Below are 25,736 nucleotides of genomic sequence, written 5' to 3'. Positions count from 1 at the left end.
AAAAAAAAAAAAAAAAATATTCATAAAAGACGATAATGCGAATATCAAAAGCTTTTTATTCAGCCACGTATAATGCGCACAGAATATATATCATCTATTTAAGAAACATAACGATGCGTATTAACGTTTATAGAACAATTTTTATGCCGTATATTGTTAACACGACAAAAGGATACAAAACCGCACGATGATGATAAATTTGAACGATATAATATTTTTTCCAATTATTCGAAACGATAAATTACAACTATGTATTCCTCGAACGCTGACACTGTTGCGACAACGAAAAAAAAAAAAAGAAAAAAATACAAATTCATTCCAAGATAAATTCTTAAAAAATATTATCCGAGTTCGAGTTGAATATACGTTGGTAATCGATATCTAAATAATCGAGCATTTTCTCATTAAAAAAAAAAAAAAAAAAAAAAAACTGGAATAAATAGCGCGACTACGATTTGTATACGTACAGATATAAGGTTACGTGGAAGCGTGATTTAAAAGGAAAAAAGGAAAAACGATCGGAGCTGTTATCCGTGGTAAAGAACGGATGGTAAAATCGTTTTGCAAAGCAGCCGATAAAACGAAGAATTAATCATCGGTCTTAACGGTCTTACCGTATTTCACTCTTCAATTATATCGGACATCCGGAATTGATGAACTGTGCCCGGTTAACTAGCGGGACTCGAGTGTTCGACGAAACGTTAATCGCGTCTTATTTCCAATGAAGTTCGAAAAAATGAAAGAGAGAAAAAAGGAAAAAGAAAAGAAAAAAAAAAAATTAAAAACCGCGATTCGAGGAACGCCCCGACCACCGATTTATCTTAATTATTTATCTTAATTGAAGAACACGTGGAAACCGTTTCTCGTGTCCAACGTTTCGGTTGGATAGATTAATATCGAAATATCGGCGCGTATTCGCGATAGGAGAGGATTGGACAGCTAGGGTCCCGATTACCGAACTTTGCCGGAATTTGCCGAACTTTTAACGACGCGATAACGAATCGAAAATTTTCCCCACCACGAATGGAAAAAGGGTGCTCGCGATAAAATTAATACGCGGTTATATTTGATAAATTATGGGAACGAAGGATAGAACAGATGACAAATGAATAGTATATAATGTGTAAATCGCGGTCGCGCCAACGAAAATGGGACATGGGTGGAATGGACAATTATTGTTCTTGATAAATTCATAGGTCCGCGAATTCCCGTTCGTAATTGCTCGATATTTCACCGGCCTTTATGAAAGCTGCGCGCGTTTTACTAATCACGAGCGAATCGTTATGAACAGCCCCCGCTATCGAGTGAAACGTGTTCTAAATTTTCCCCTTTTTTGCAAAACGATAAATATCTAATGATTTAATTGTCTGATATTTAATTCAAAGCGACGGATGATTATCCGAAAATTCGTATGAGAAATCGATCGATAAAGGTAGATCAAAGAATAGTTTTACATTTTACAGGATGAATCTCTATTGGAAATCGAGAAATCCCGTCCTATGTAAATGTAAATTAACGAATTCAACGAACGAAACGAATTTTAATACGTTTTTTTAGATATTTTTATTTGCATAAACTTTTGATTCGAATTCGTTTGATTCGTACTTCGTTACGTGTCGCGCTACGTAACGAAACTCGTTACGGTTAACGTAATTTGACATTTTGACATTTTGCCCAATTTGATTCTAGTAACTAGTTTCTCCTTTATATTTCATACAGTTATCGCGCACGTTCACCATCGATCTTACGATTTCGCGAAATATCGAAACATTAACGCGAAACTCGTTTCAAGTTAGAGGCAATCCTTTACCGAATAATTTTCTCGATATTGCAACGCTTCGATGTTTTTCAATCTCGATGGATATTTGCTCGGGCAATCACGATGGACAACAACGTTTGTCGAAATATCGCCCAATTTGACAATCAAAACACGTTCGTAATTCTCGATCAGCCGAACGCCGGTTATTCGAACGCGTTTTCACGGACCAACATCGGACGCGGATCGATTTTTCATTCTTTTCTTCTTTTTTTTCTATTTTATTGTTTTTATTTATTTTTTTGTTTTTCTTTTTTTTTGTTTACAGATAAACCATTCGTTGTAAAACGTTAAGGAAGGAAGGAAGGAAGGAAGGGTAGGCAGAGCGTATCTGGTTATGAGATCACTCGACATCCGGTTCCACGTTGCTGGACGCATGGAATGATCTGTCAATGGGAAGTGCGTTATCGCAATGCGCGTGGTACGTCATCCTCCCTTTTTCGTTCTTTTCCCTCTCTGTCCTTCGCTCGGCTCGCCATTTTAATGGGACGACCCAATTTCGTGAAAATACCGTCTTCTCGCGACGAGAAGAAACATCATTGAAATCGTTCGCTTGATTGGAGTAATAGGCATGATGATGATCGGAAAGACTTGCGAAACGAAGGGGTAAGTGTGGGGGAGATAGGGAGTGGCCGGCAAAAAGAAAACGCGAAAACGAAATTTCAAGCGTTGATAATCGGTGAATGATGAAATTTTACTCGTTCTCGTTACGTATTCTCGTTCGATTAAAATGACAATTTTATTGTTTCACTCGAATAATTTAACGCTAGATTTATACATATACGACACGATTCTTTCTCTATTTCTTTCTTTTCTTTTATAAGAAAATCGTAAAATCGTTATTCGGGAGATTGAAGGAGAGAAAGAGGGAGAGAGAGGAAAAATAGTGGCAGCAACTGCGAGGTATATTAGATTGAAGCGATACGTGGACGATCGCGGAGCGGAAATGCTTCTCACCCTCGCATTTCGAGATACGGGAAGACGAGCGAACGCGTAGGACTTTGGCTGCGTGTATCCGTTCCATAGCTGTTATCACCTTTCGGTGTCACCTTATCTCTCTGTAAAATTGTCTCTCGGCAAATCGGCCATAGTTCCAATACGAATCAGATTAATCCGATTTTCGACCGATCTTCAATCGCGCGCGCGTTATTTCCGCGAAATATACCTGTCCAATTTTTCCGCGCAACAGGTAGCCGCGAAATAATTTATCGTCGCGGATTTTTGTCCCGTGTTTTTACAAAGAGTTACATTACACACTCGTACGCTCGGTATACAGGGTGCGTCGAGTGTTTTCCAATTGGAGAAGCATCGAGACGCGATCGATATACGTATAAAAAAAAAAGGAAAAAAAAAAAAAAAAAAAAAAAAAAAAGAAAAAATAAATGGAACGGTACGCAAGTTTGCGAGACTATCGTGTGGGGGTATGGGGGTAGTGGTACAAAGTACGAATGTCACGAGGGGTTAATGGCGCGTAGGTTGGGTATCAAAGGAGGATAGCCGCGTGGCCAGAGAGAGGCGTATCGTCGGTGAAACGGAGATTTCTTTATCGGCGCTTAGATACCCTACTTCGTTCGAGCGAAACAAAACAGGGGTTACACGTGCTCGTCCTAGCCTCGACAACGTCAACGTCGCGTCATCCTCGTCATCGTCTCTTTTACCCGTATGGGCATCCATTTTTGTTTCCCTTTTTTCATCGTCCCCCTTCCTATCATTAATAACAACGTTTCCTCTTCTTCTTCTTCTTCTTCAGATTTTTCGAGAGGAAAATTCAATTTGTACGAATGCGTTTATCGAGTCTTTTTCGGAAGGAGCGAAAATGGGAAGTGGAGGAAAGGATAACCGGGAGGACGACTCGAGTCAAAGTGGGTATGCGTGTAATACGCGATACATCTGGGTAATCGTTACGTAGATAGGGATCAATGCCAAACGCGAGGAACGCGAGATGCCGTAATTTATTATTAACGCCTACGTACCACGCCGGGCCGAATCGTTAACCCAAAGCGCACAATTGTGCCATTCCCACCACTTTGACGCCAATTTCGGAGCGAGGTCTACAGCTTTTACCGTCCGCCTCTGGCGACGCGAATCTTAATTTTAATCAATTTCGAGTTGGAGGATTCGATCGATCGATATAAAGAAAAAAAAGTTATATCTATGATTCAATTTTTCCTTCCGATCGAGAAATTGAATCGTCTTGCCTTTCTATATAACTGGCCACCCTGTACATCGGACAGAACAGGATTCCTTTTATAACTAAAGGATGTTCGCGTGGTCGATGGAACAACCGTGAAGAGGAGTGTCCATTTTTTCACTTGTTGCCGGGTACCAGAAACAACCATGACGTCAGCGTGTTCTGTACTCTCGCGACCGAGTACGAGAGACGTTATATCGTCGGGGAAAAAAATATTTCCAAAGATATTCTTCTCGTTGGAGAAGAATCGTCAGATATAGTCGCGCGAAAATTATAAAAATCGCATTAAAAAGATTTAACTGCGAGGAAACACAGAGAGAAATATCGGGTCGATCGAGCGCCTCGAGCTCGAGTCTTTATAGTTTGTCGGCATGGTCGGAATGGTAGCCGAAGATTTACAATCGAGTCGAGCTCGATGAAATTTACATAAGACTGCTCGAGATTTTTATTTCGCTCCTCGAATATCTTGGAATAAATGAAAAAATTATACGTATCCCTCGCTTCATCGTCATCCGTCCAACCCACGTTTATGGAAGCTTCTCGCGAAAATATACTTCGCCATCCTCCCCTCTAACCTCGAGTCGCAAAATCGAAAATTATTATTCGTAATTATCTTTTCTTGTGACTTTTACATTGAAAAAATGGGATCTTGAAGAAACTCCATGTTATTATGAAGATTATGATTTATTTTACGTATACACACACATATATGTATATATGTATATATTCATAGTAAGTTTTTTCGTACTTTAAGTTAATTCGACGACTAGTGTCGTTTTGTCACCATCTATATCCGTACATAGGTTCTCCACGTCGAGAGAAATGGTGTTTTATCTCGGTTACGGGAGCTTTTTAAATGGCGAAAGAAAGGTGAGAAGCGATGGAGGAAATCGGGGATACTACTGGCAACGTTGCAATGGTCGAAAAGGTTGGTCGATGCAGCGGTACCAGAAAGGGCCATGACGTCATTCGGACGACTCGTTTGGAGCCGCTGCCTGGCTAATGTAAAGATGCAATCCGTACGTGTCGTAAAAAAAGGAGAAAAGCGCGCTCGTAAAGTGTTATCTTGCCGCGAACTGATAGATGTTCATTAAGAGGTCGAGCGTGCAAATGTGATGCCGCGCAAACTCTTAACATCGCGTTATTTTGATAAAGTTTTTTCACGTCACGTAATTTTGATCTTTACATCTTTATTTACTTTTAAGAAATTATTTTTCTTCAGATATATATATACACATAAATAATCGAATCGTCCATTTCTTTTGTGCGAATTTTATCTCGATTTAAGGAAAATCGATGCAATCGATCCTCCGAGATTGGCATAGAATCTCGCAATGCCGAACGAAATTTCATCAACCCGAAGTAAATCGATACGAAAATCTGTTCAACCACGATCGACCCTAGTAGATATCGATGACGATCGACGTAGGCGTCGTTGATCATTGGAAGAGATTGGATACCGATTTCCTCCAGAATCGTATCTGTTTCAAAGGTACACGAATTACGAAACAAGGAATTCGCGGTGCTCGTACACGAGAAGATCGAGGGCGGGCGGATTTCGTGGGAGTTTCTTCGTAATACCCTCTCGTTCTCCGCATTTCGAGACGTTCCATTTCTAACCGCTGACGCCATTCTCATTTTTTAATCTCTCTCTCTCTCTCTCTTTCTCTCTCGAATCGCGTGCACGCAACAATTTCATCGAAAATCGAATGGAAAAACGAGGTATTCCGATATTCTCGTTAACCCGGGGAATACGATCATCTTGTCACGCGATTTCATCCAATTTTGGAGGGCCAATTCGGGGGTCCATTTCTCATCGAAACGATCGTGGACTGCGGAAGCAATTAAGAGGCAACTGCGATACTACAGATTCCCACGTAACTTTGTCACGTTTTATTTTTCATTAATACGATGTTGAATTTAACTCATGACAGTAAAAAAAAAAAAAAGAGGAAGAAGAAGAAGAAGAAGAAATAAAGCTTGGAAACATGTGTAGCTCTCGTTAAGAGTTCCAATCGCGTCAGTTAGAAGCGAAAAAAGTTTCGCTTCTTTGTATACGATCTCGAACCGAAACTCTCATTAACGACGATATATCCATCCAACTATTTAATCGCGCGACAAATTTTTAGAACGGAGGCGTTAATTGGAACGATCGATCGCTTACCCTGTAACCTTTCTCTCCCATGCCGCCGTATTCTCCACCGGCGCCCTTTTCACCTTTCGGTCCGGGTGGACCGTCTGGACCGATATCACCCGGTGGCCCTTCCGGCCCCTGAAGTCCGGGGATTCCAGGATATCCCGGCCCACCTTTTATCCCCGTGCAATTGCATTTGTACGAATCTCTGCAGATCTGTAACGAAAGCAAGAGGAAAGAAAGAAATTATATGTTTAGATATAAAAAATGATCTTTCCAAAAGTTGAAAATAATTTAATGTAATATAACAAAGTATAATAAATTTCAATAAATCGGCTCGAGAACGGAGCCGTCAATTTCTAACTACGCCATTGCGCCTCGAAGGACGTTCTCTATTTGAATAACGCGAAAGAGAAGAGAAAATGGAATTGCGCGCGCTCTTTCTTTTTAACCTCGTACGTATAAAAGTTGTCCCTCTCGAGTCAACGAGACTTTAAAGAGGAGACCAACGAACGTCCAGGTTTCGAGGAAATCTCTGGCTACGATCGGTATAAGTACGCGTGATACACGACGGGCGAGGATCTTTTTTTTTAAAAAAAAAAAAAGAAAAAGAAAGGGAAAAAAGGAAAAAAGAAAGGAAAAGGGAAAAAGAATGGAACGTAGACGCGTTTGTGTTTCTTCTAGGTTATTCGCCTGGCCATTGGTTATTCAGGTGCTTCGATGTTTGTTGGAACGGTCGAATTTAGAAATTTGGAGCGTTAACCTTAGCGGCCTGTTGGAATATCCTAGTTCGCGGTTAGAAGAAACTACACGCTGCTTTAAGCGTGATAAACGAGCTTGAAAGTTAAGTTCTGAAAATTTTATTTTAAGAACTCGCGTACTCGTTTTCAACTCGTTTCTTAAATTTAAACGCGATCGACGATAATAACGGGAAAAGGGAATTTTTCAAACATCCCGTTTGCGATATTATATATAGATATTTTACGAACGCGAATAAACGAAACAAGATATAACAAAAGAGGAATCGTAAATTTACGATATCGAAGCTTTTTCACTTTGTACTTTGTTTCGATGTTTCGAGCGAAAACGAGTTGCAAAAATATTCGCGAGTCCAGATCCGGTCTACGAATCGAACATTTTCTTTTTCCTTAGAAATAGAACCCGGTAATTCGAGCCAGATTACGTTTTACAATAGCAAGGATTTATGTAACAGAAGAAAAAGCGAATTTGCACTTCAGCTTCCACCCACGATCGCGAAGACTGCATAGAATCAAGGTCACTGTTGCATTAATGCATCAGTTTAATCCCACCCACGTGATTGGTTGTGACAAGTCCTTGTTTTCAATCACGCATCAAGGTATCCTCGTTGCTTTGCAATTTCGCTACGAGTGTAATTCTCTCGTCTTTTGTAACTCGCAAAGAGAGAGAGAAAGAAAAAAAAATTATCAGGACAGAATTCTCGATTTCTTCTTCTTCTTCTCTCTCTCTCTCTCTCTCTCTCTCTCTCTCTCTCTCTCTCTCTCTCTCTCTCTCTCTCTCTTTTATTTCGCGCACAAATTGTCTGGAAAGAAATTTGGTCGCATCGGGCCACGTCATACTCAAGGAGAGAAAAAAGAGAGAGAGAAGGAAAGAAAGAAAGGAAAAAAGTAAGAAGCATGATTTTTGAGAAAGTAGGTGAGCTTGTACGAAACGAGTCGACGCGAGGGTTCCAGTTAAGCCGAGCGCGTAATTCATCGCGGATTTCGATCCCCCTGCTGTCTTATCTGCCGTCGCGATGTTCATTTTTGCATGACCTCGCCGCGCTACGATCTTCCAAATATGTAATGCTCGCGGCGTGTCTGCTTGCTTTCAGCCGCAATGACGTAATGTCCCAGCTTGGACGAGAATCGCGTTCGTATGTGACATAATTTCGCGATTACGCGTGAGGACGATCTATCGCGTCCTCTTCCTCCTCCTCTCTCTCGTCGAATTCGACGCTGGAAAACTTGATCGAATCGATTTTTCAAAAATAATCGTGAAAGAAGAAAAATTTGGAAACGTTCCGTTTAGATTTATCAAATCGACGAGCTTATATGCGATTATTTTAAAAGTTTTGCTATTGTGGTAAATTTAAAAAATATATATATATATATATATCTCGTCAAATATCTTGATTGCGTTCGCGAGAGAGAAGATAGAAATAGAAAATTTCGAAGGAAGGCGAACTACGGTTACGACTTTATTGGTTTTCGATTGCGATGAAAATCGCGATAGATTAAGGGAATTTTAATTAAATCGTCGTCGCGGGTATATTGCTCGTTCGATAGCTCGTATACAACGAATTGGAGGAATCGCTGTAATATTTTGGATCAATAGCGAAGAACACGGGACGACAAGGCATATACTGTGTTACGCGTTGTAACCGGCAATCTACATCGTGAACGAAGTGCACCACTTAAGCTAAGAAGGCTGTCCTTGTCGACAAGTTTATGCGAATATTACGAATATGTATCCACGTGAATGGAATCGCTGTTTTAAACATCGAGCGTGATATCTAAGGACTTGTTAATCGTCGATCTCGTTTTCGGTACGAGATTCGACAATTTTGACAGACATTATCCACCATTACATAGCTTTTTAATTTCTCCTTCCAAATATTTTTCCGCTAAATCGTTAAATGTTATTAAATTTGGTTAAATTTTTGCGTCGATTTTTTATATTTAATCTGAATCCCTTTCCTTTTTCTCTCTCTCCTTCCTTCTCCTTTTTTAATTAACGCGTAAGTGCAGAATAAATAATAACAAAGTGTCTTTAAGATATTCCCCTTCTGCCCCTTTTGAAGCGACAACGTAAATGTAATCGCGAAGAGCAAGTTCCAGCACATGCCACCAGTTTCCACCGAATAGCGGACGTTTACGAGACCCGGTGCTCCAAATATTTATGCTGCCGTTCTTGGATCTATGATGTCACATTTACCGTAAAATCTTCTAAACAGTTTCATTTTTTTCTTAGATCACGACCGAGAGTGGAGGATTCTAAATTGCTTCGAGTTTCTTCACCGTTTGAATCGTATCGTATATGGATAAAGGATTCGCAAGGCATCTCAAATATAGAGAGATAGAGTAGATATCTCTGTGATGACAAAAAAAATATCGCTTCCTTCTCCTCCTATCTATAGAGATAAACTCGATTTCCTTGTCCTGGATAATAAATTTTTCAATCATCTTTTCTCCCAACCGAGAGGATTATTCTTCCATTTTACAGGAAGCAAAGGTTCGTCGTGCTCTCTCCCTTTCGCAGGGACGAAAAAGGAGAGAAAATTGCACAGTCGAGTTTAACGCGCCACTCTGATTTTGCCCCCTCGTCGTTCCACGAACGCAACCTTCCCCCCTCCTCCCCCCCCCCCCTTCCCCGCTGATTACGATTCCGATGCTGGACGTTCGACCGATAAATGCGAGCCAACAATAGACGTGGAATGGAAGTATCGTTAAACAAGTAACTACACAGACACGTAACGCGGTTGTTCACGGCGAGACCGCGTTACACCTCTTATCGTGCGCACGAAGTTACACGAGGGATTCTCGTTTCATTCTGGCGGACGCACCAATCCCCACGATCGAACCAATTCGATAATAATTTTCCACTTTTGCTCGATCAACGCTTCCGAGAATTTCTCTCCTCCGCGTTAACCTTTGCAATTTTAAAGACGTCGTTCTAATCCTTCCATGAACCGTATGCGTTTTTCTTTTTATCCGATTTATAGCCTGGATTCGGCCCATCGTCGGACAATGGGGATAATCACCGTTTGGTAAACGCAAACGCGGTTATTTCGGCTATTGGATTCGTAACGGATCCGATCTATCGATCGATCGACTCGAAATCCGGAGCGAAACGTTTTTCAACGCTCGTGCGGACGAACGAGTTTCCCCTCCAATTAGGGGAAACGCTTGGCCTTTTTTTACTTTTCGCGATTTCGTGGAAAGAGAAGAATCGCGGAAAGAGAAGATTTACGAAAGGAAGGAGGCGATCGGGGAATCAGCCTAGGTCCGGTGCGCAAGCAGGAAATTCGAGAGACGATAAAGGTATTGGTGGCCGATTGTTCTTTGCCAGAGGGGTTTGATTCGTCGTGCGTTGCCTCCGGTGAAAAGCAACGTGACACTTTCTTTGCCATTTTGCCGCGATAACGAAGACGTAACAACGGTTACGTCTCGTCTGAATTAACTTTGCTTCTTATCGACGATAATCCAACGTGCTTTTTTTTTTTTTATCCACTGGACGTATACCAGATATGCGTTACTACGCTATTACGTTCGATCGATAAGCACCGTAAAATAGGCTCATTCTTTAATTGGAAATGTTGCGATATTTAGCGTGTTATTTCGGCTTCGCCCGAGAGAACATTTTCTTTTCTTTTCTTTTTTTTTTTTTTTTTCTTTTTCTTTTTTTTTTCGATTGTCGGATTAATTCGAAAGGGAGAGATCCGGAGAATGATGATCTTTCTCATCAACGGGTCGATACGAGGCGTTCGAAAATAACTTTCAAACTCGTTAATCGTTATTTATCGTTGCCCGCAACGATACACATTCGAACGAGTTTCAATAACACGCGTTATTGAAGAAAAAAAATTTTCACCCATCTTTTTATTTTAAACCCGCAAAACCCTGGTTTAAGAGGACACGGAATAATGATGGATCGCATCGGCGAGCCGATATCTTCGAGCGAAAAGAATTATTATTCGGCCGTATATTGCGAAATACGCGTGGCATTAAACTTGGACGAGCTCTCTTTTAAGGAGTGGTTGAATTGAAAAAGGATACGGGGAACTTTCATATGCACGATTAATTGCGATACTTGGAGGCAGACGTCGTCCCGTGTCGCTTTATGCAATCCGATTTTCGGTCCAGATTGGCCGGAACCGGTCCAATTCGGTTCGAGACCGGTATCAACGCGCCGCCGTTCGATTCCTCCAACTTTCTCAACAACTGTTCATCAACGTTAACCTATTTATGCCGTCGCTACGAGTCGAATTTTAATTTTAATCGCCGATTAAAATATATTCCACCCATTATTTTTCCAGATTAAGGCGTAAAAGAGACATCGAAATTACACCATTTATATAACGTAATTTCGTACGAAATGTAATGGTAAATTATGACACGCTCGCGAGAAAAGTAAGATAACAATTTTTCGAACGCATCCGACTGAAAACGAATAGAAATTTCGACTTTTTTTCTCGAAAGAAGAAAAAGAAAGGAGCGTTAAAGCGTCTCTATAAGCGAATTCTATAAAAATTCGCGCGAAAGCAAAATATCCTCTGTGAAAATTATCGAGTCGAAAATTCTGTGAAAAGAATGCGCGTAAGAAAAATTCTTGCTCCTCCCGTTCCCCTAACCTCTCTCCAGTTCTCGGTGTGGGTTCTTTCCACGAACGAACAGGCGAACAAAAGAGAGAAGGGGAGGGGGAGAAAGACAGAATTAGCATTCGCAGGTGAATCGAGAAATCTGCTCGTGATCGACACTCGTTTCGCGAAAGCGGCGGCAATGATCGGGAATCGCTTCGTATCGGAAACAATATCGCGTTCCATTGGAAAAAGAATTGGCCAACCGATGATGATGATGATGATGATGATGATGATGATAATGATGACGATGACGACGACAACGACGACGATGATGATGATTCAGCGGTCCACGATCGGTTGTACGCGGCGAGATAGGAGGAGCGAGAGAGGGGGAGCAGGTAGGGGGTGAAACGAGGTCCAGCGGTGGGAGAGGAGAGGGCGAAGAGGAGGCACGGTGTTCGGAATCTGCATAATGCGCGGTAATATTAAGCGTCGTCCTCAGCTCTGACCGGATGACGCTGGCCGAGCGAAATCGTGGCCAGACAATGTCGCTACCAACCTATCTACGCGCACGTGTACGTATATGCACACTATCGTTTAGAAGTCACCGGATACTGTTTGGGATAGAGAGAGAAACGAAAACGTTGCGCGATTATAAAAATTAAAGCGTCGAGTTGGCACCTTTTCCACGGCCATTTCAACCATTCGGCGTTGCAAGGGTTAAAACGAGAGAATAACGCTTAATCGGATGAAAGTTATCGGATCAAACGGCACGAGCGGGCGTCTCTTTCTCTCCAACTCGACTCGATCCTCCTTCGATCCTTTCGTCCCTTCTTTTTATTCCCGTTACGTGTCGATCCTCGATCGCCATCTTCCGTCTCTCGTCCTTCTTCTCCTCCTTTTATCCCTTCATTCCCCTCGGCGAATCGAGACAGTCATCGTCCAAGAGTTAAAGCTTCCAACGATTAACTCGAGCGATCGCGTTGCGAAACAAGCGGAGAATCGTATCGTTGAAATTGAAATTTTTCGCGGACGACAAACGCGCCGCGAACGCCTCCTTCCCTTCGATTACGCAACGAACAATTTATTCTTTTATTCCTCCTTCTTATTTCGTCCCATATTTTTCTCATTCCCGCCGCTTTCGATTCCCCCTTTCGCTCCATCCTCGCGCTAACTCTTCTCCTTCCTTTCGCGTCCTCGGTTTTATCCTTCTCCATCTTTTGCGCGAACCGACCAACCGGTATTCTCTCCTTCTTTTCGTTTCATTTTTCTTTCTCACCTCTTCCGCTCCGTGAATTTCGTTTCTCGCTCGTCTCTCGCTTCCTACCTTTTCACGTTCGCCGCCACGATTCATCCCGGATGACTCGCTCGATTGGAAACGGATAAGAAAAACGTTTAATAAAAGAAGAAATTTGATCCAGATTTATCCGATTTCTTTCGATTCTACGAAACTTTGTACGCAACAATTCTTCTTAAGAGATCGTTATTCATAGAAAACTTTAATACACATGTTCTAACAGTCGTACAAATTATTAAATAATATTAAGCGTGTCGTAATAAATATCATAACGAACGACCAATTCGAGTTATATAATATAGCTAGACTCGCATATCCTTGAAAACTGAGCATCCTTGAATTTCGAGCTCGAATTATCGAGCATTGCTGAAAAATTTGCCTATAATTATAGGCGATCCATTTTTTTCCACGCGCAAGAACCTAGAGAAATTAGAAAAATTCGAAATTTTCATTCCGTTCGATTCGCAAATAAGAAAGTAGGATGAAAAAAAAGAATATTAGCACGGGCGGATGATTCACGGGGAGCGATTCCGAAAGCGGGAGCCGCGCTTTCTTGAAACGCGCGTCTCGACGTTTGCCTCTTGCTTCTTTTGCCGAAAAAGGAAACGGAGTAAAAATCCGTGGGCAAAAAAGTGCGTATACGATACGAGGAGAGGTTGGTAAGTGGATAAGCACGAAGAGAGAGAGAGAGAGAGAGAGAAGACGGCGTGTCGTCGTTATGCAAACTCACCGCGCATCCAGGGCAACGCTTACGGATTACGCTTCAGCCTCTTTCCTCTTATCCCTTTTTCTTCTCCTTTTATCTCCTTCCCTCTTTTTCGTGGCCAGTTCGCTCGCCTCGTAACAACCGTGGCGCGCGTAAAAAATTCCATCACACTTTTTCCCCCGTCCTTCGATGTTCGCTCCTTTCCGTCCATCGTTATCGACGGATCGTTTAAGAAAAATTTCCAAGAGATTTCGATCTCCCGATTCTTTCTTTCAAAAAGTTTTTCGTAATACGCGATATAATAATCTCCAAACTAATTCCCACCCGTATTAATTTTCCGTTTAATCGTGTTGTGACGAGACCAAGCGACGATAGAGTCCAAATTCGATGTTAATTTAATTCAATATAATATTCGTATTTTCCATTCCATGTATTTAACATTAGGAAAAATAATTGGCGATCTGTTGCGTTGTTCGTCGAGATCTTGATCCGATCATCCGGATAAATTAAATTCGCGACAATGATAACGCGAATCGAGTCCACCCGAACGTGTATCAGAGAGCGAAGCGAGAAAGAGTTAAAGGCCCATAAATGGCTTTATTCGAGGTTGTAACGGGTCGGAAAGGTCGGAAGGGTGAAATCAACACTCGTACAACGGAGCCCCGTGTATCGCGCATAATCGAGCGTCCGACTCGTCCGCCGCCAGAAACGCTGACCCCCATAAAAGAATCCACGTGTGCGTACAACGACGCAAGTAAATATATAAGTATAGTGAGACAGAGTCGATTTTTCATCCTGCTTCGCATTCTTTTTTCCTTCACCTTTTCTCGCGAGAACGAACCAATCGTACGTTTAAAAATCTGCCAATCTGCCTTTAATTCGAAGTGAAATTCGAAGTGAAATATCATACGATCCTCGCGCTCTTATCGTCCTTTTCCAGTCAATTTGTTACGCGAAAGGAAAATGATTCAACCGAATGAACGAATAATTTTTTTTTTTTTTTTTTTTGGATTTTGACTTTCATCTTAAAATTCTTGTTTCCTACTAAAAGTATCGAAGAAGAAACCGAAATTTCGTATATATGTATCAAAGTGTAGAAATGTTGTACGTTGAAAAATTGATTTACCCGAGATAATTAAAATAGGAAAATATATTGTGTAATAATTAAGAGATAAATTTGATAAATATATTCGTTAATCGATATGAATATTGGAAGTTAAATTGCATTACAAATTAAACGAATAAATTATTACGAAAGAAATTGGATTTGTTTTAAAAATAAACCGTGGTACCACGTTTACGCGCATCAATTTTTCTAAATTTAATCTCTTGCTGTTTCTCTCTCTCTCTCTCTCTCTCTCTCTCGTTACAAGCGACGTAATTTCACTAATGAACGATATCGTATTTTTTAACAACGTGTAATCGTAAAATAAGTTTTAGATATAATTTGCACGATTAAACACAGCGCGCGTCGTGCAACATCCCTTGCTCATCGCGACATTTAGCATTGAACTGTGTAACCCTAAACGTTTCGATGCAATTCTAATCGGTCGTGGTACGTTTCTAGCGCAAGAGTCAAGTGTCAAGTTTAGCTGTACTGACTCTGACCATGTAAGCGCACATTGGCGCCAATTGTAACGTTAGTCCCCGCGTCGTTCGTCTCTTTCCATCGTTCGATTCACAGAACGAGAGTCGCGTTACTCGATTTCCTGCATTTTGTCACCATGAAAACCACTTAACGCCTTCTTTAACTCTCTCCCCACCCCCTCTTTTTCTCTCTCGACATCGTTCGTCGTCGAAAAGATAAATGATCTCGAATAATTAAATTTATTTTTCAATTCGAGTCGATATTCGAGATATTCGAATCGATCGAAAATTATTCGATCAAAATTATTCGAGGAAATTGACCTCGCGTTTCTTATTCGCTCGCACGTGTCTTAAATAACATGATTTGTATTCCAAGATATACACGTTTGATTTGTTAATTGTAAAAATTGCATTTTTAAATATTCTCACGAGAGAGGATCGAGATCTTAAGAAATTGTTAACGCGGATGACAGAATAGAATAGAAAGATCGTTTCGACTAAGCGCGGAGAATAAAGACGGAGGAAAGATAAAGGTGAAAATGAAAGTTTCGAGCGATAACGCGTTGCCAAGTGATTAAGGTCAATAATTCGATGTAAAAGATACACGAGCCCCGCGCTGAAAATTTTATAAAGTTTATTCCTATCGATCTTTCACGAGTGGAGAGAGCTTTCGTGAATACGTCGTAAAGAACGTACAATTTAAAATACCAGACAGATAAATTCGATCTTTATTAACGATCCACGTTTTCAAACACCACCCACGCGATCCATTACCTAATATTCCATCGAATATTGCATAAAGCATTCGTAGCTCGCCTCTCTCTCTCTCTCTCTCTCTCTCTCTTTCGTGATTGACTCGAAGGGCGAAAGCACGTTAACGAAGAAAAGGAATTTCGTCTTAACTTTATAACAATTGGGGTGAAACGAGAAGCAACGAGAGATGGTTCTTTTAATTTATCGACGACGCGTGAGCGGGAAAAAATATCCGGGGGAACCGAAGCGAGCGCATCTCGGATGGATAGGCTTGTAAACGCGCGCGGAAATAGAAACGGATATACGGTTGGTACGCGCCCTATTTTTGGAAATCGATCCCCCCCTCCGAACGATGGTGGAGAGTCGATCGTCCAATCCCTTTTGTCGCGTGCCTAATCGTTCCACGTATGTCGTGCCTCCTATCATTTCGTATGCATTCGTCTCTTTTTTTTTTTATAACGAACCTTGTATACGTTTTCTCCGTGTTAACGCTTAGAGTAAACAAGTACTGACGATAAAAAGAAAGAGGAAGTGTTTCCAAGAGTTTCCGTTGCGTATCCGATTCCCTTTCAAAACCGATTAATTTAAATCGGGCGCTACTCGAACCGAAATCGAACCATCGAAACATATTTATATCTTGGCATCGATCGATCTCTACTCGTTTAACCTCGTTGCTCCATTTCCACGGATCTCCTTCAAATTTTCAACCGAATCGTCGCGGGGACGCGATAATGGAAAAAGTCGTACGTTCCACGCACGATCCTCTATGCGAGAGAGAGAGAGAGAGAGAGAGAGCGAGAGAGAAAAGAACGAGAGAAAGAGAGAAGACGAAATGGTATTCGAGAGACCCCTTGAACTCCCGGAGTTTCTTCAGATAATGTGTATCGAGGTTAGCACGTTTCGTAAGAGACAGATTGCGTCCACCCTTAAACGTCCCACATAGATTAAACGATGTTCTGGTAACGCTCGTGACACCGTTATACCAAGCCTGATGTAATTTACCAATTCGACCAAATCTTCCGATTCGCGAAATCTCTGTGTTCTCTTTATTTATCTCTCGCGATCGATCATCGTAAAAAAGATCTGTTCGCACCTGTTCGCGAATATTCGTAAATTTATTCCCTTCTTTCGTCCGCGTTTCTTTATTTAAAAACGGACAATCGTTCGTTTCGATTTCGTAAATCGTAGATAAATCATAGATAGGTCGGTGTTTCCCGAATTCGCTTCGAGATCTTAATAAATGGATGGATCTATTCATTCATGAATGAATGAATAAAAGCCTCGTATTATAAGCTAGCTGGAAAGTATGTAGAAATCGCTGATAAAAAAAGAAAAAAAAAAAAAGAAGAAAGAAAGAAATAGTTATACGCGACGCAAGGTAATCTAAAATATTTTCCACGAACGATTCTTACTTGGAAATAACGAGTCTATTTTTAACTTCGGTGGAGTTACGTATGCAGTTCCAAGCGATTATCGAATGTTTGGTGAAAAAAAAAAAAAAAAAGAAAGTCGGACGATAAACGCTCGATAAGCTGATTCGTCGAAATCTTTATTTTTTACGCACGCATTGAAACGACTCTCAAATTGACATTGTTTATTTATCGATCCCTATAATTCACGTAAAAACCATTTACGTTACAATGTGAATGTCACAAACGTTTATATGAATGCCACGCACGTTTAACCCCCCCAACTAACTATCGACACACCGATTTCCGAGTATCCGATTTCATCCACCACAGTCCCCGCCAAAGAAAACGATCGATAACCGATAACCTTTCATCCTTCACGCGTATAAAGAAAATAAAAAGAAACGGATCGATCGATCGATCGATCACGCCATTCGAGTCCTCGCGTTTCATCGATTTCAACCCCGAAATCGTTACCGCTTAGCGGCATCGTTGTTATTATTAGCTCCGGCTATCGTCGATTTCCAAGAAACGCAGAAAGTCGTCATCCTATCGGTTTTTGTAGCTCGCGTTTACGAGCGGCTCGACATGCCACCGCCTCGTGGCGATAAACTCGTCCCGCGGTTCATTAATTTTTGATTTCTTTTTTTTTTTTTCTTTCTCTTTTTCTTTTTCCTTTTTTTCTTCTTCTTCTTCTTCTTCTTCTTCTTCTTTTTCTCCCTCCCCGAGAGGGAGTACCAAGAACACCGCGACGAAAGGGTTGACGTCGACGTTGAGGACGACGAGGGGGTGGTGGGTGGTGCGATGAGTTATCGGGACGGCAATAAACGAATCTCCTATTCTCCTTCGAGGAATTTCTTCCTCTCCACCGAGTACTTGTATTATCTTCGATTGTCACGCTGAACTGTTTCATTCATGCTCGTGATAAACAACTCGTAAAAGTAACAGTGATGTCACTGGTAGCTTACGAGAATTCGTATCGTATAGCCTGGGACGACGACGTGATTGACCTCCGTGTACGATTCTGACTTCACGATGACGACCATTGCAAAAATATATTTCAGCGTGGAAATATTTTTCGAGGAATAATATTTCATTTCATTTTTATTCGTTCGAACGTTGTTGAACAATGGAATATAAAGGACGAAACGTCGAATATTATGTAATTGGTTATAACATCTTTTTCCTTATTGCGTAAAAATGGGGGAAAAATAACATTCGCGTATACACGATATATTCATCTCCATAATTCAATCGGAAAGAGAAAGAGTATTTTTCTCTCGTGTAAGATAAATTCTCGCGAATTCTCGTTTCGGTTCTTCTTATATCGATACATAACGTTACATAATGAACCACGAATTAAGATTATCATATCTAAACATTGATTGCAAATTTTATTATTGGTGAAGGATTGAAAAAAGACAGAGAGAGAGAGAGAGAAAAAAGTATCGATTTTACCAAAGTCGAAATATTCGAATATATTTTTTCCATAAAGAGGAGAAAGGTCGTTCATGGTGCGATATCAGTGAAAACGTCCTCGAACAAGTACAACAATTAAGTAATCAAAGATACCAAGTAAACGGTCGCGTTTGTTAATAAATAATTTTAGACTGTGATGTCACAGCAGCAACAGCCTTCGAGCTATAAAACTAATATCGTTTTAATGGTCAACCGACAGTTGCCGACAGATCCGTCTCGATTATGATTCGTATTATATAGATAAAAAAAGATACATCGAATATCGAAATTTTACATAGATCAATCCGATCAAGCAATGAAATAAGAGGCAATATTGGCCAAATATCAATCGTTACGTAATCAAATTGACGATCTTGTTACGATGTTTTCGTTTCGGAAAATTATTAGATAATTGAAGTTGTTTATTTTTTTTAACGCGATGGATTCGTTGGATAACGTTGTTGGATGCAACGTAGTAAGTAAGTTGCGTACGTACATTTGCAACGAATGAGATCAGATCGTGATGTCATTGGGAGATGTCGCTTTTTTTTTGAATAATTGACTTATGAATTAGCGATGACGATCCAAGTAAATGATCAAACATTCCATCGCGCGATATTCTATTCCATTTAACCAAGTAAATGCGTTTATATATATATATCTCTTTGTATCGCCTCTTTGTTGACGATTCGTCGGTCCGACCTGTGATGTAACGTATACATACATAGGAAGGGCGTAACTCACGACTCGAACGACTTTCTTTTTCTTTTTTCTGTTTCTTCGAACGTCTACGGTTTCCAACGGTCGTAGCGCGCTTTTCTCGAATTTACAGCACGTCGATCTATCACAATCCGTAAATAGATTGTACCGTATTATTGTATCCCAACCGTATAAATATTTGTATGACGTCACGTCTGAAATTATTTTCACACGCGTCATCGATTGATCATCATCATGATATTGCATTAACTTGGTCGCGATATCTATCAGATATTTTGTATACGATTTCACTTGGCGAATACGGAAGGATAAAAAAGAAAACGAAATTGAAATAATTTGGACTTATTATTACACGCGTTATGATACAAATACTCGTGTTATAAATCGCCACTGTCGTGATTAATCGAGGCGAAATGAATTCGTTTTCTTTCGTCAAAGAATGTTTGCGTTGAGATGAGGAAAAAAATTGGCCGGCACGAGGCATAAACATAATGGGGTTAATGATGGTCAATGACGTATTTGCATACAACAATTCTAGAAGGTGATGTCATTCGTATAACGCGTTTTACCATCAATCTGTTAATGTGTCGGTAACTTTTAATATTGGGGAGACTTCCACGTTACGAAGGACGCTTTCATTAATATAGCTGCAATTTAGGAAACGAGTTCGGATGACATCTGAATCGTATACGCATACGACACGAGATCTCTCTCTCTCTCTCTCTCTTTTTCGATTTATGAATCGATCGATGAATTTTAAATCGAGAATTAAATTGCAAATGTGCAATATTTCACATCCGTTAAACTCGATGAATTGTACAAAGTTTTAAATTTGTCAATTATCTTCGTGACATCGATGATATAGGAAAAAGAGAAAGAGAGAGATGGGAGAGAGATGTGCGTAAAAATTTGTAGATTTAAATACAAATGAAGAATTCTTTTGTTCGTTCGGAAAGGATCGTTTTTTTCTTACGATCTTTCGTATTTTTTTTCGTTTTCCTTACTACCCGTTACGATGTTGGAACGAACATTTTATAGAGGAGACAGATGGCGTAAATATCGCTTATAGTATGCTCGTAAGTAAACTATCGTAGGATAGCACACTTCTTCCCTATTTTTACTCGACTTCCCTCTCGTTCACGTGGGTGGAACAAGCTTACGTATTTAGCGTCGTGAAATGCAGGTGAGAGTAGAATTCGTATAGAAACCGCGGCCACCGAGTATTTTTCGATACATAGAAGGAACGTGTGTGTGTGTGTATATATATATATATATAAATATTCCGGGAAGATGGGCAGCGTGGGCATCCTTCGTTCGAGATTGAATCACGTGAGGAATAAAAAGCATTGTTGAAACATCCGTTTTCTATTATCGAGGTTTTTTTCAGTGGGGGAGAAGGAGGGGGGGGGGGGAAAGAAGAAAAAAAAGAAAAGAACAACGCGATAAATTTTTGTAACGTAATTAAAATTAATCGGGACGTCGCATTAACGAATGTCCGTGAATGCGATGTCACGCAAATTTTTATCTCGTCAAATACAGGGTTGTTTTACGAGGAAGATGAAATGAGTAGTGCATCCTCGCGTTGATTGTGATTGTCTCCACGCGACAACAACAGGAAAAGTTTATCGTTATCAGGGGCAGACTCTTCCTACGGAGCAACAGAAATCCCAGATATCGCGGACCAAGTCGTCAATTATTTCGTAATATATCGCTCGTTCAAAGGAAACGTTCCTTTTTTTCGTTTATAATATTTATTCAAGGAAATATAAACGCGACACGTGTATTTCTCTCTCTCTCTCTCTCTCTTTTTTCTTTTCTCCCCTCTTTGAAAACATCGAAGAACGACGCATTCGGAAGAAATCGAAAATAAATTTTATTTTCATCGTATTACGCGAATAATCGTACGGAATTAATTTCAACAAAAAGCGAAAACTTTGATCAACATTGACAAATTTACAAAATATTATTCTGTAAACGATTTAATTTTAAAATTAAATCTTTCAATAATCGATACAAGCTGCGATATTTTTCCTCCCGTCCAATATAAAAAAAATTGAAATTTATCACGTATAAAACAGATAGTTTTATTCGTCGCAAATAACGAATTTATCGATCGGACAATTGAATCGAAATAACAACAACGAGAATATAACACGAGTCTAATATAATTAGTCGTACGTGTGTATTATTATTTGCCGATATCTCGATTATAGGTAGCGATGACCAAGTGTCTCCGTTTCACGCATAATTTAGTAATAACGACCCACGTGAACGAATATTTAACCGGAGCTGTATCGCGTGTCTCGGATGCAAGCTTTCTCGGTTAGTCAAGGTAACACAGCCTTCTATTATACTTATGTAAATAACCCCCCCTATACCATAGTTTCCTCGTATACTTTAGGAATAGTAAGTACGGTATTGTTAGCGTGCAATAAGCAACGGTCGTTTTCGATCGCCGCTTCTTTGTTTCTTCGTCGGAAAATCAGAGAGATCAACGAAAACGGGTGAAATCGAGAAGCTATATAATAATAATAATCTTTATCCCATTCTTTTCTAAAGCAAGGAAGGAAGGAAGGAACGCGTTGTTGTTGCGCGATCTCGAATTACTTCTCCATTTCCCGCTATCTCGCTCCTTCTTCGAGAACAAAGCCAATCTTCGATATATCGTACCGATCGATCGATCGTGTCGATTATACCAAATTATTCGATTAACGCGAGTTTATACGTTATAATTGAGTGTAAACCGATCGTCCAAGTATCGAAGTATATTATAGAGAAGAAGAAGAAGAAGAAGAAAAAGAAGAAGAAGAAGAAGAATCTTTCCTTTCGTCTTTCTTCTTCCATTTCGTTTGAAAAATCTCGAAAAATCTCGAAAAATCTCGGGAATTCTTGGAACGAAATCGATCGAATGGTTTGAAACTCGATTCCCGAAATCTATCTACCGAGGGACAGATTTATATAGATTTTCATTGTCGCGTCGATCAATGAGAGAATTTGGAAGGAAAAGTTGGTAGAAAAGCGAAGAGAAGAAAAAGAGAGAGGCTCCCTTTCCGAACTATTTCTCACGATACTGAATAACTTGGCGGCATAACGGACCATTGTCGGGGTTCGAAAAAAATGCGTAAACCTTTTGACCTAACGTTTATTCCATTCCCATCCGCCACCCTACACGTTGACAGTTATCTTCTTTTATGCCTCGTAAAGGATGTGCACTCGGTTCAGGCGTCGAAATCGCCTACACGCTTGTTTACCGGGTGATTTCAACGAGATAGAGGAAGATGCAACCGATACCCCGACCAACCAACAACGTTTACGAACCATCTACGTTTTAAAACTTTTTACACTTATTACTCGTTATTACTCTTCGATTCTTTCTCTCCTTCTTTTATTACTATTTTTTCTTATTAGTATTTTTTAATATCCGTATACAATAAATTCGAAACGCCTCGCGATCGATACAATAAAATCTATTTTACTCGCGCGTTTCCTTTCGCTCGACTCGTTTATCATCGAGCACGAGATATCGCTCGTCTCTTTCGAAATATCCAATATTATCTCGTTGCGAGATCGAAACGCATCGTAATCGTACGTGAACGAAGTTTACAACGCGATCGATACGAAAACACGAGATGTTAATTATAGAAACTGGAGAGAGAGAGAGAGAGAGGTCGAGATAATGGAAGAAGCGGAGAGTGGCGGGAAGCCACTAGTAGTAGTAATAGTAATAGTAGTAGTAGGAGATACTTGGAGTCGAGATTGAAATCTTCGATTGAAGGGTTAGGGAAAGACAAGGAAGGAAAACTGAACGAGAGAAGAAACTAAACTCGGTACTAATTTTTAAATCGTATAGAGGATAGAGGAGAGTTTGCCAATTTCCAAATTTGATCGTTCGTAATCGGTAAGCACCGGTCCCTGACGTCACTCGTACTTGTGCTTTTAATAACTGGACTTACACACGTGTTATATACGGAGCTATAAAAGAGGGCTACGGCCCCGACGCCCGATGACTAAATATAAAAGAGGTGTGTAAGTTCGCTTTAGAAAAATCCACCGTGCGTTTCCAATCTCGAATGAAAGATGTTCGCGACCCTTTTTTCCACGAATAAAGGAGAGGATCAAAAGAAAAAGCATCAACAACGAATATCGACAATATCTTGGAACACGCGAAACGCGAATTGGTTACGCAATGCGATTACATTGTTGCGTAAATTTCCGTGTAATTGCAAAAATACCCCCGCATACATTATTCATAACCTCCGCTCTCAAGATAAACGCTTTTAACGGTTTGTGACATCACGCACGAGTCACACGTGAATTCCACTCATCGGAAGAGGCGATTCGCGTTTGTATACGCGCCCATTCTCCATAGATTCGACATAATACGATTTGTTTCGCGAAATCGAGGAAATGATACGCTTAACCAAAACCAAATAATATTTATTATACGCGGCCAATCATTACGAAGATGGAAAAATGATGAGAATGCGAAAAAACTTCTCCCCTCCCCTCCCCTCTTATACGTATATCGAAATTAGATCGAAAAATCGTTCGAACCGGCGGATTGGATTAACATGGATACGATTTCACAAAAAAGTCGATAAAATAACTTCTTTGTAAACAATTTGAAACGAGTCCGCACAGATAACGCGACCTATATATCTATTTTTTGAGCATGTTATAAGAATTTATTATTACGCGTGTATATATATATATATATATATATATATATATATATATACACGCAGGTGATTTTTACATACGCGACGAATGAAATTCAAACGATCGCTGCTTCGTTTGCGTTCACGCCTATCTTAAAAAAATATCAACGGATGGAATCGAAATCATTCCGTGACGATCATCGCGTTCGCGTTCATTAATGTATTCCGAATTCTCTTTTTCTTTTTCTTTCCAACTCTTTATCCGGCTAAGCGGACTGAAAATCGTAAAGATAAATATTTACGAATCGATAAAAACTGATTATTCGTTATTCGTTATTCTTACTTGGAGAGTGAGAAATTATTCCGAAGATAAAAAATCGAAACTGTGCGTTCGAAATTGTGAAAAGGAAAAATTTCGGAAATGAAATTCGAACGAAAAATACGAAAAGCTGCAATAGAATGAGATATACGTAAGACAAATATGGAAAATGGTATCGATATCGCGCAAAAGCGAGGCGTATAGCGAATTTTTCGGATCTTGGAATCCGAAAGGAGGATTGGATCGAGAGATCGATCGTAGCATTCCTACGCGCATGCGCCTTGGGATCGTTTTTTAAAAACCTATAGACCGACGCGAATCGTTCCAGATGCTCGACCGACGTTACGTCGTCGCCTCCGGTTAATTTGTCCTCACCTACGTTAATAAAACGTGGCTAACGCAACGTACGGTGGTCGATCGCGTTCGCTTTCTAGGTCTCGCGTCGCGCATTCCTGTATATGACGCGATAACGGAAACGCCGAGCTCCCCGATTCCTTGCCTCGTTCCGGAACAACGAAAATTCGCGATAATTTAATTTTCCTTTACTCTTCCCTCTCCCTCCCCCCCCCCTCTCTCTCTCTTCCCTTCTTCATCTCCGATCCCCCCCCTCTCCTTCTCTCTCTCTCTCTCTCTCTCTCGAGGAAACGCTTTCTCGCGCAAACCGAACGAACCGGTATCTCGTCTCTCGATAACCGAGATACCTAGTTGCGCGAAAGTTAGAAGTTCATTCATCGTTCATACTCGATGATCGATGATCGATGATAGCGCGCGTTTTATTTGAAATAACGAAAATTATCGTTGTCGTCGAAAGAAACGGAACGCAAACGGAACTGTTAATCTGTTAAACGTACCACTGGATAAACGACACTAGCGAAATCAACGTTAATTCCGTTCTCTCTCTCTCTCTCTCTCTCTCTCTGTCTCTCTCCCTCTCTCCCTCCCTCCCTCCCTCCCTCTCTCTCTCTCTCTCTCTTCCTCTCTCGCTAAGGTTCAAGAACGAAGGAGATGCGACGAGGTTAGAACGTAATAATAATGGTACATAAAAGTGGCGTGTAAAAGAAAAAAGCGATAACGGGAAAGAGAAGGAAACACGGTGTCTCGTGTTTTGGGAGATCCTTAGAAGGAGGAGGAACGAAGAAGCGAGGCGTAGGTAAGCGGGATGTTTCAAGGACTCACCACAGCTTCGGTGACCGGTATCCACGTGACGACGAGTAGGGCAAGGACGCAGGTGACTCGCAGGACAACCGGGAACGAACGTAACCCGCGGGTTGCGTTGGCCCTAGGCAGCATCGTACCTTCTCCTCCTCCTCCTCCTCCTCCACCTCCTCCTCCTCCTCTTCCTCTTCCTCTTCCTCCTCCTCCTCCACC

The 25,736-nt window shown here is 40.7% G+C and overlaps 1 protein-coding gene across 1 annotated transcript in view; it reads right to left on the bottom strand.

The window, feature by feature from the left end:
- LOC122713122 (collagen alpha-5(IV) chain-like) overlaps positions 1-25,696 on the bottom strand; it is a 41,458-nt gene extending 15,762 nt beyond the window's left edge. Inside the window, exons 1-2 of the mRNA XM_043933280.1 lie at positions 25,545-25,696; positions 6,172-6,357 (exon numbers count right to left, since the gene is read on the bottom strand). Of these exons, the coding sequence (XP_043789215.1) occupies positions 6,172-6,357; positions 25,545-25,658 (300 nt within the window). The 5' untranslated portion in view covers positions 25,659-25,696. The remainder of the gene's footprint in view (positions 1-6,171; positions 6,358-25,544) is intronic.
- Positions 25,697-25,736: the final 40 nt, after the last annotated feature.

Source organism: Apis laboriosa, unplaced genomic scaffold (assembly GCF_014066325.1).
Source record: "Apis laboriosa isolate Shangri-la unplaced genomic scaffold, ASM1406632v1 scaffold22_cov146, whole genome shotgun sequence".
NCBI classification, from domain to species: domain Eukaryota; kingdom Metazoa; phylum Arthropoda; class Insecta; order Hymenoptera; family Apidae; genus Apis; species Apis laboriosa.
The sequence above is the reverse complement of the archived record's forward strand: the minus strand, read 5'-3'. Positions and strand labels throughout refer to the sequence as shown.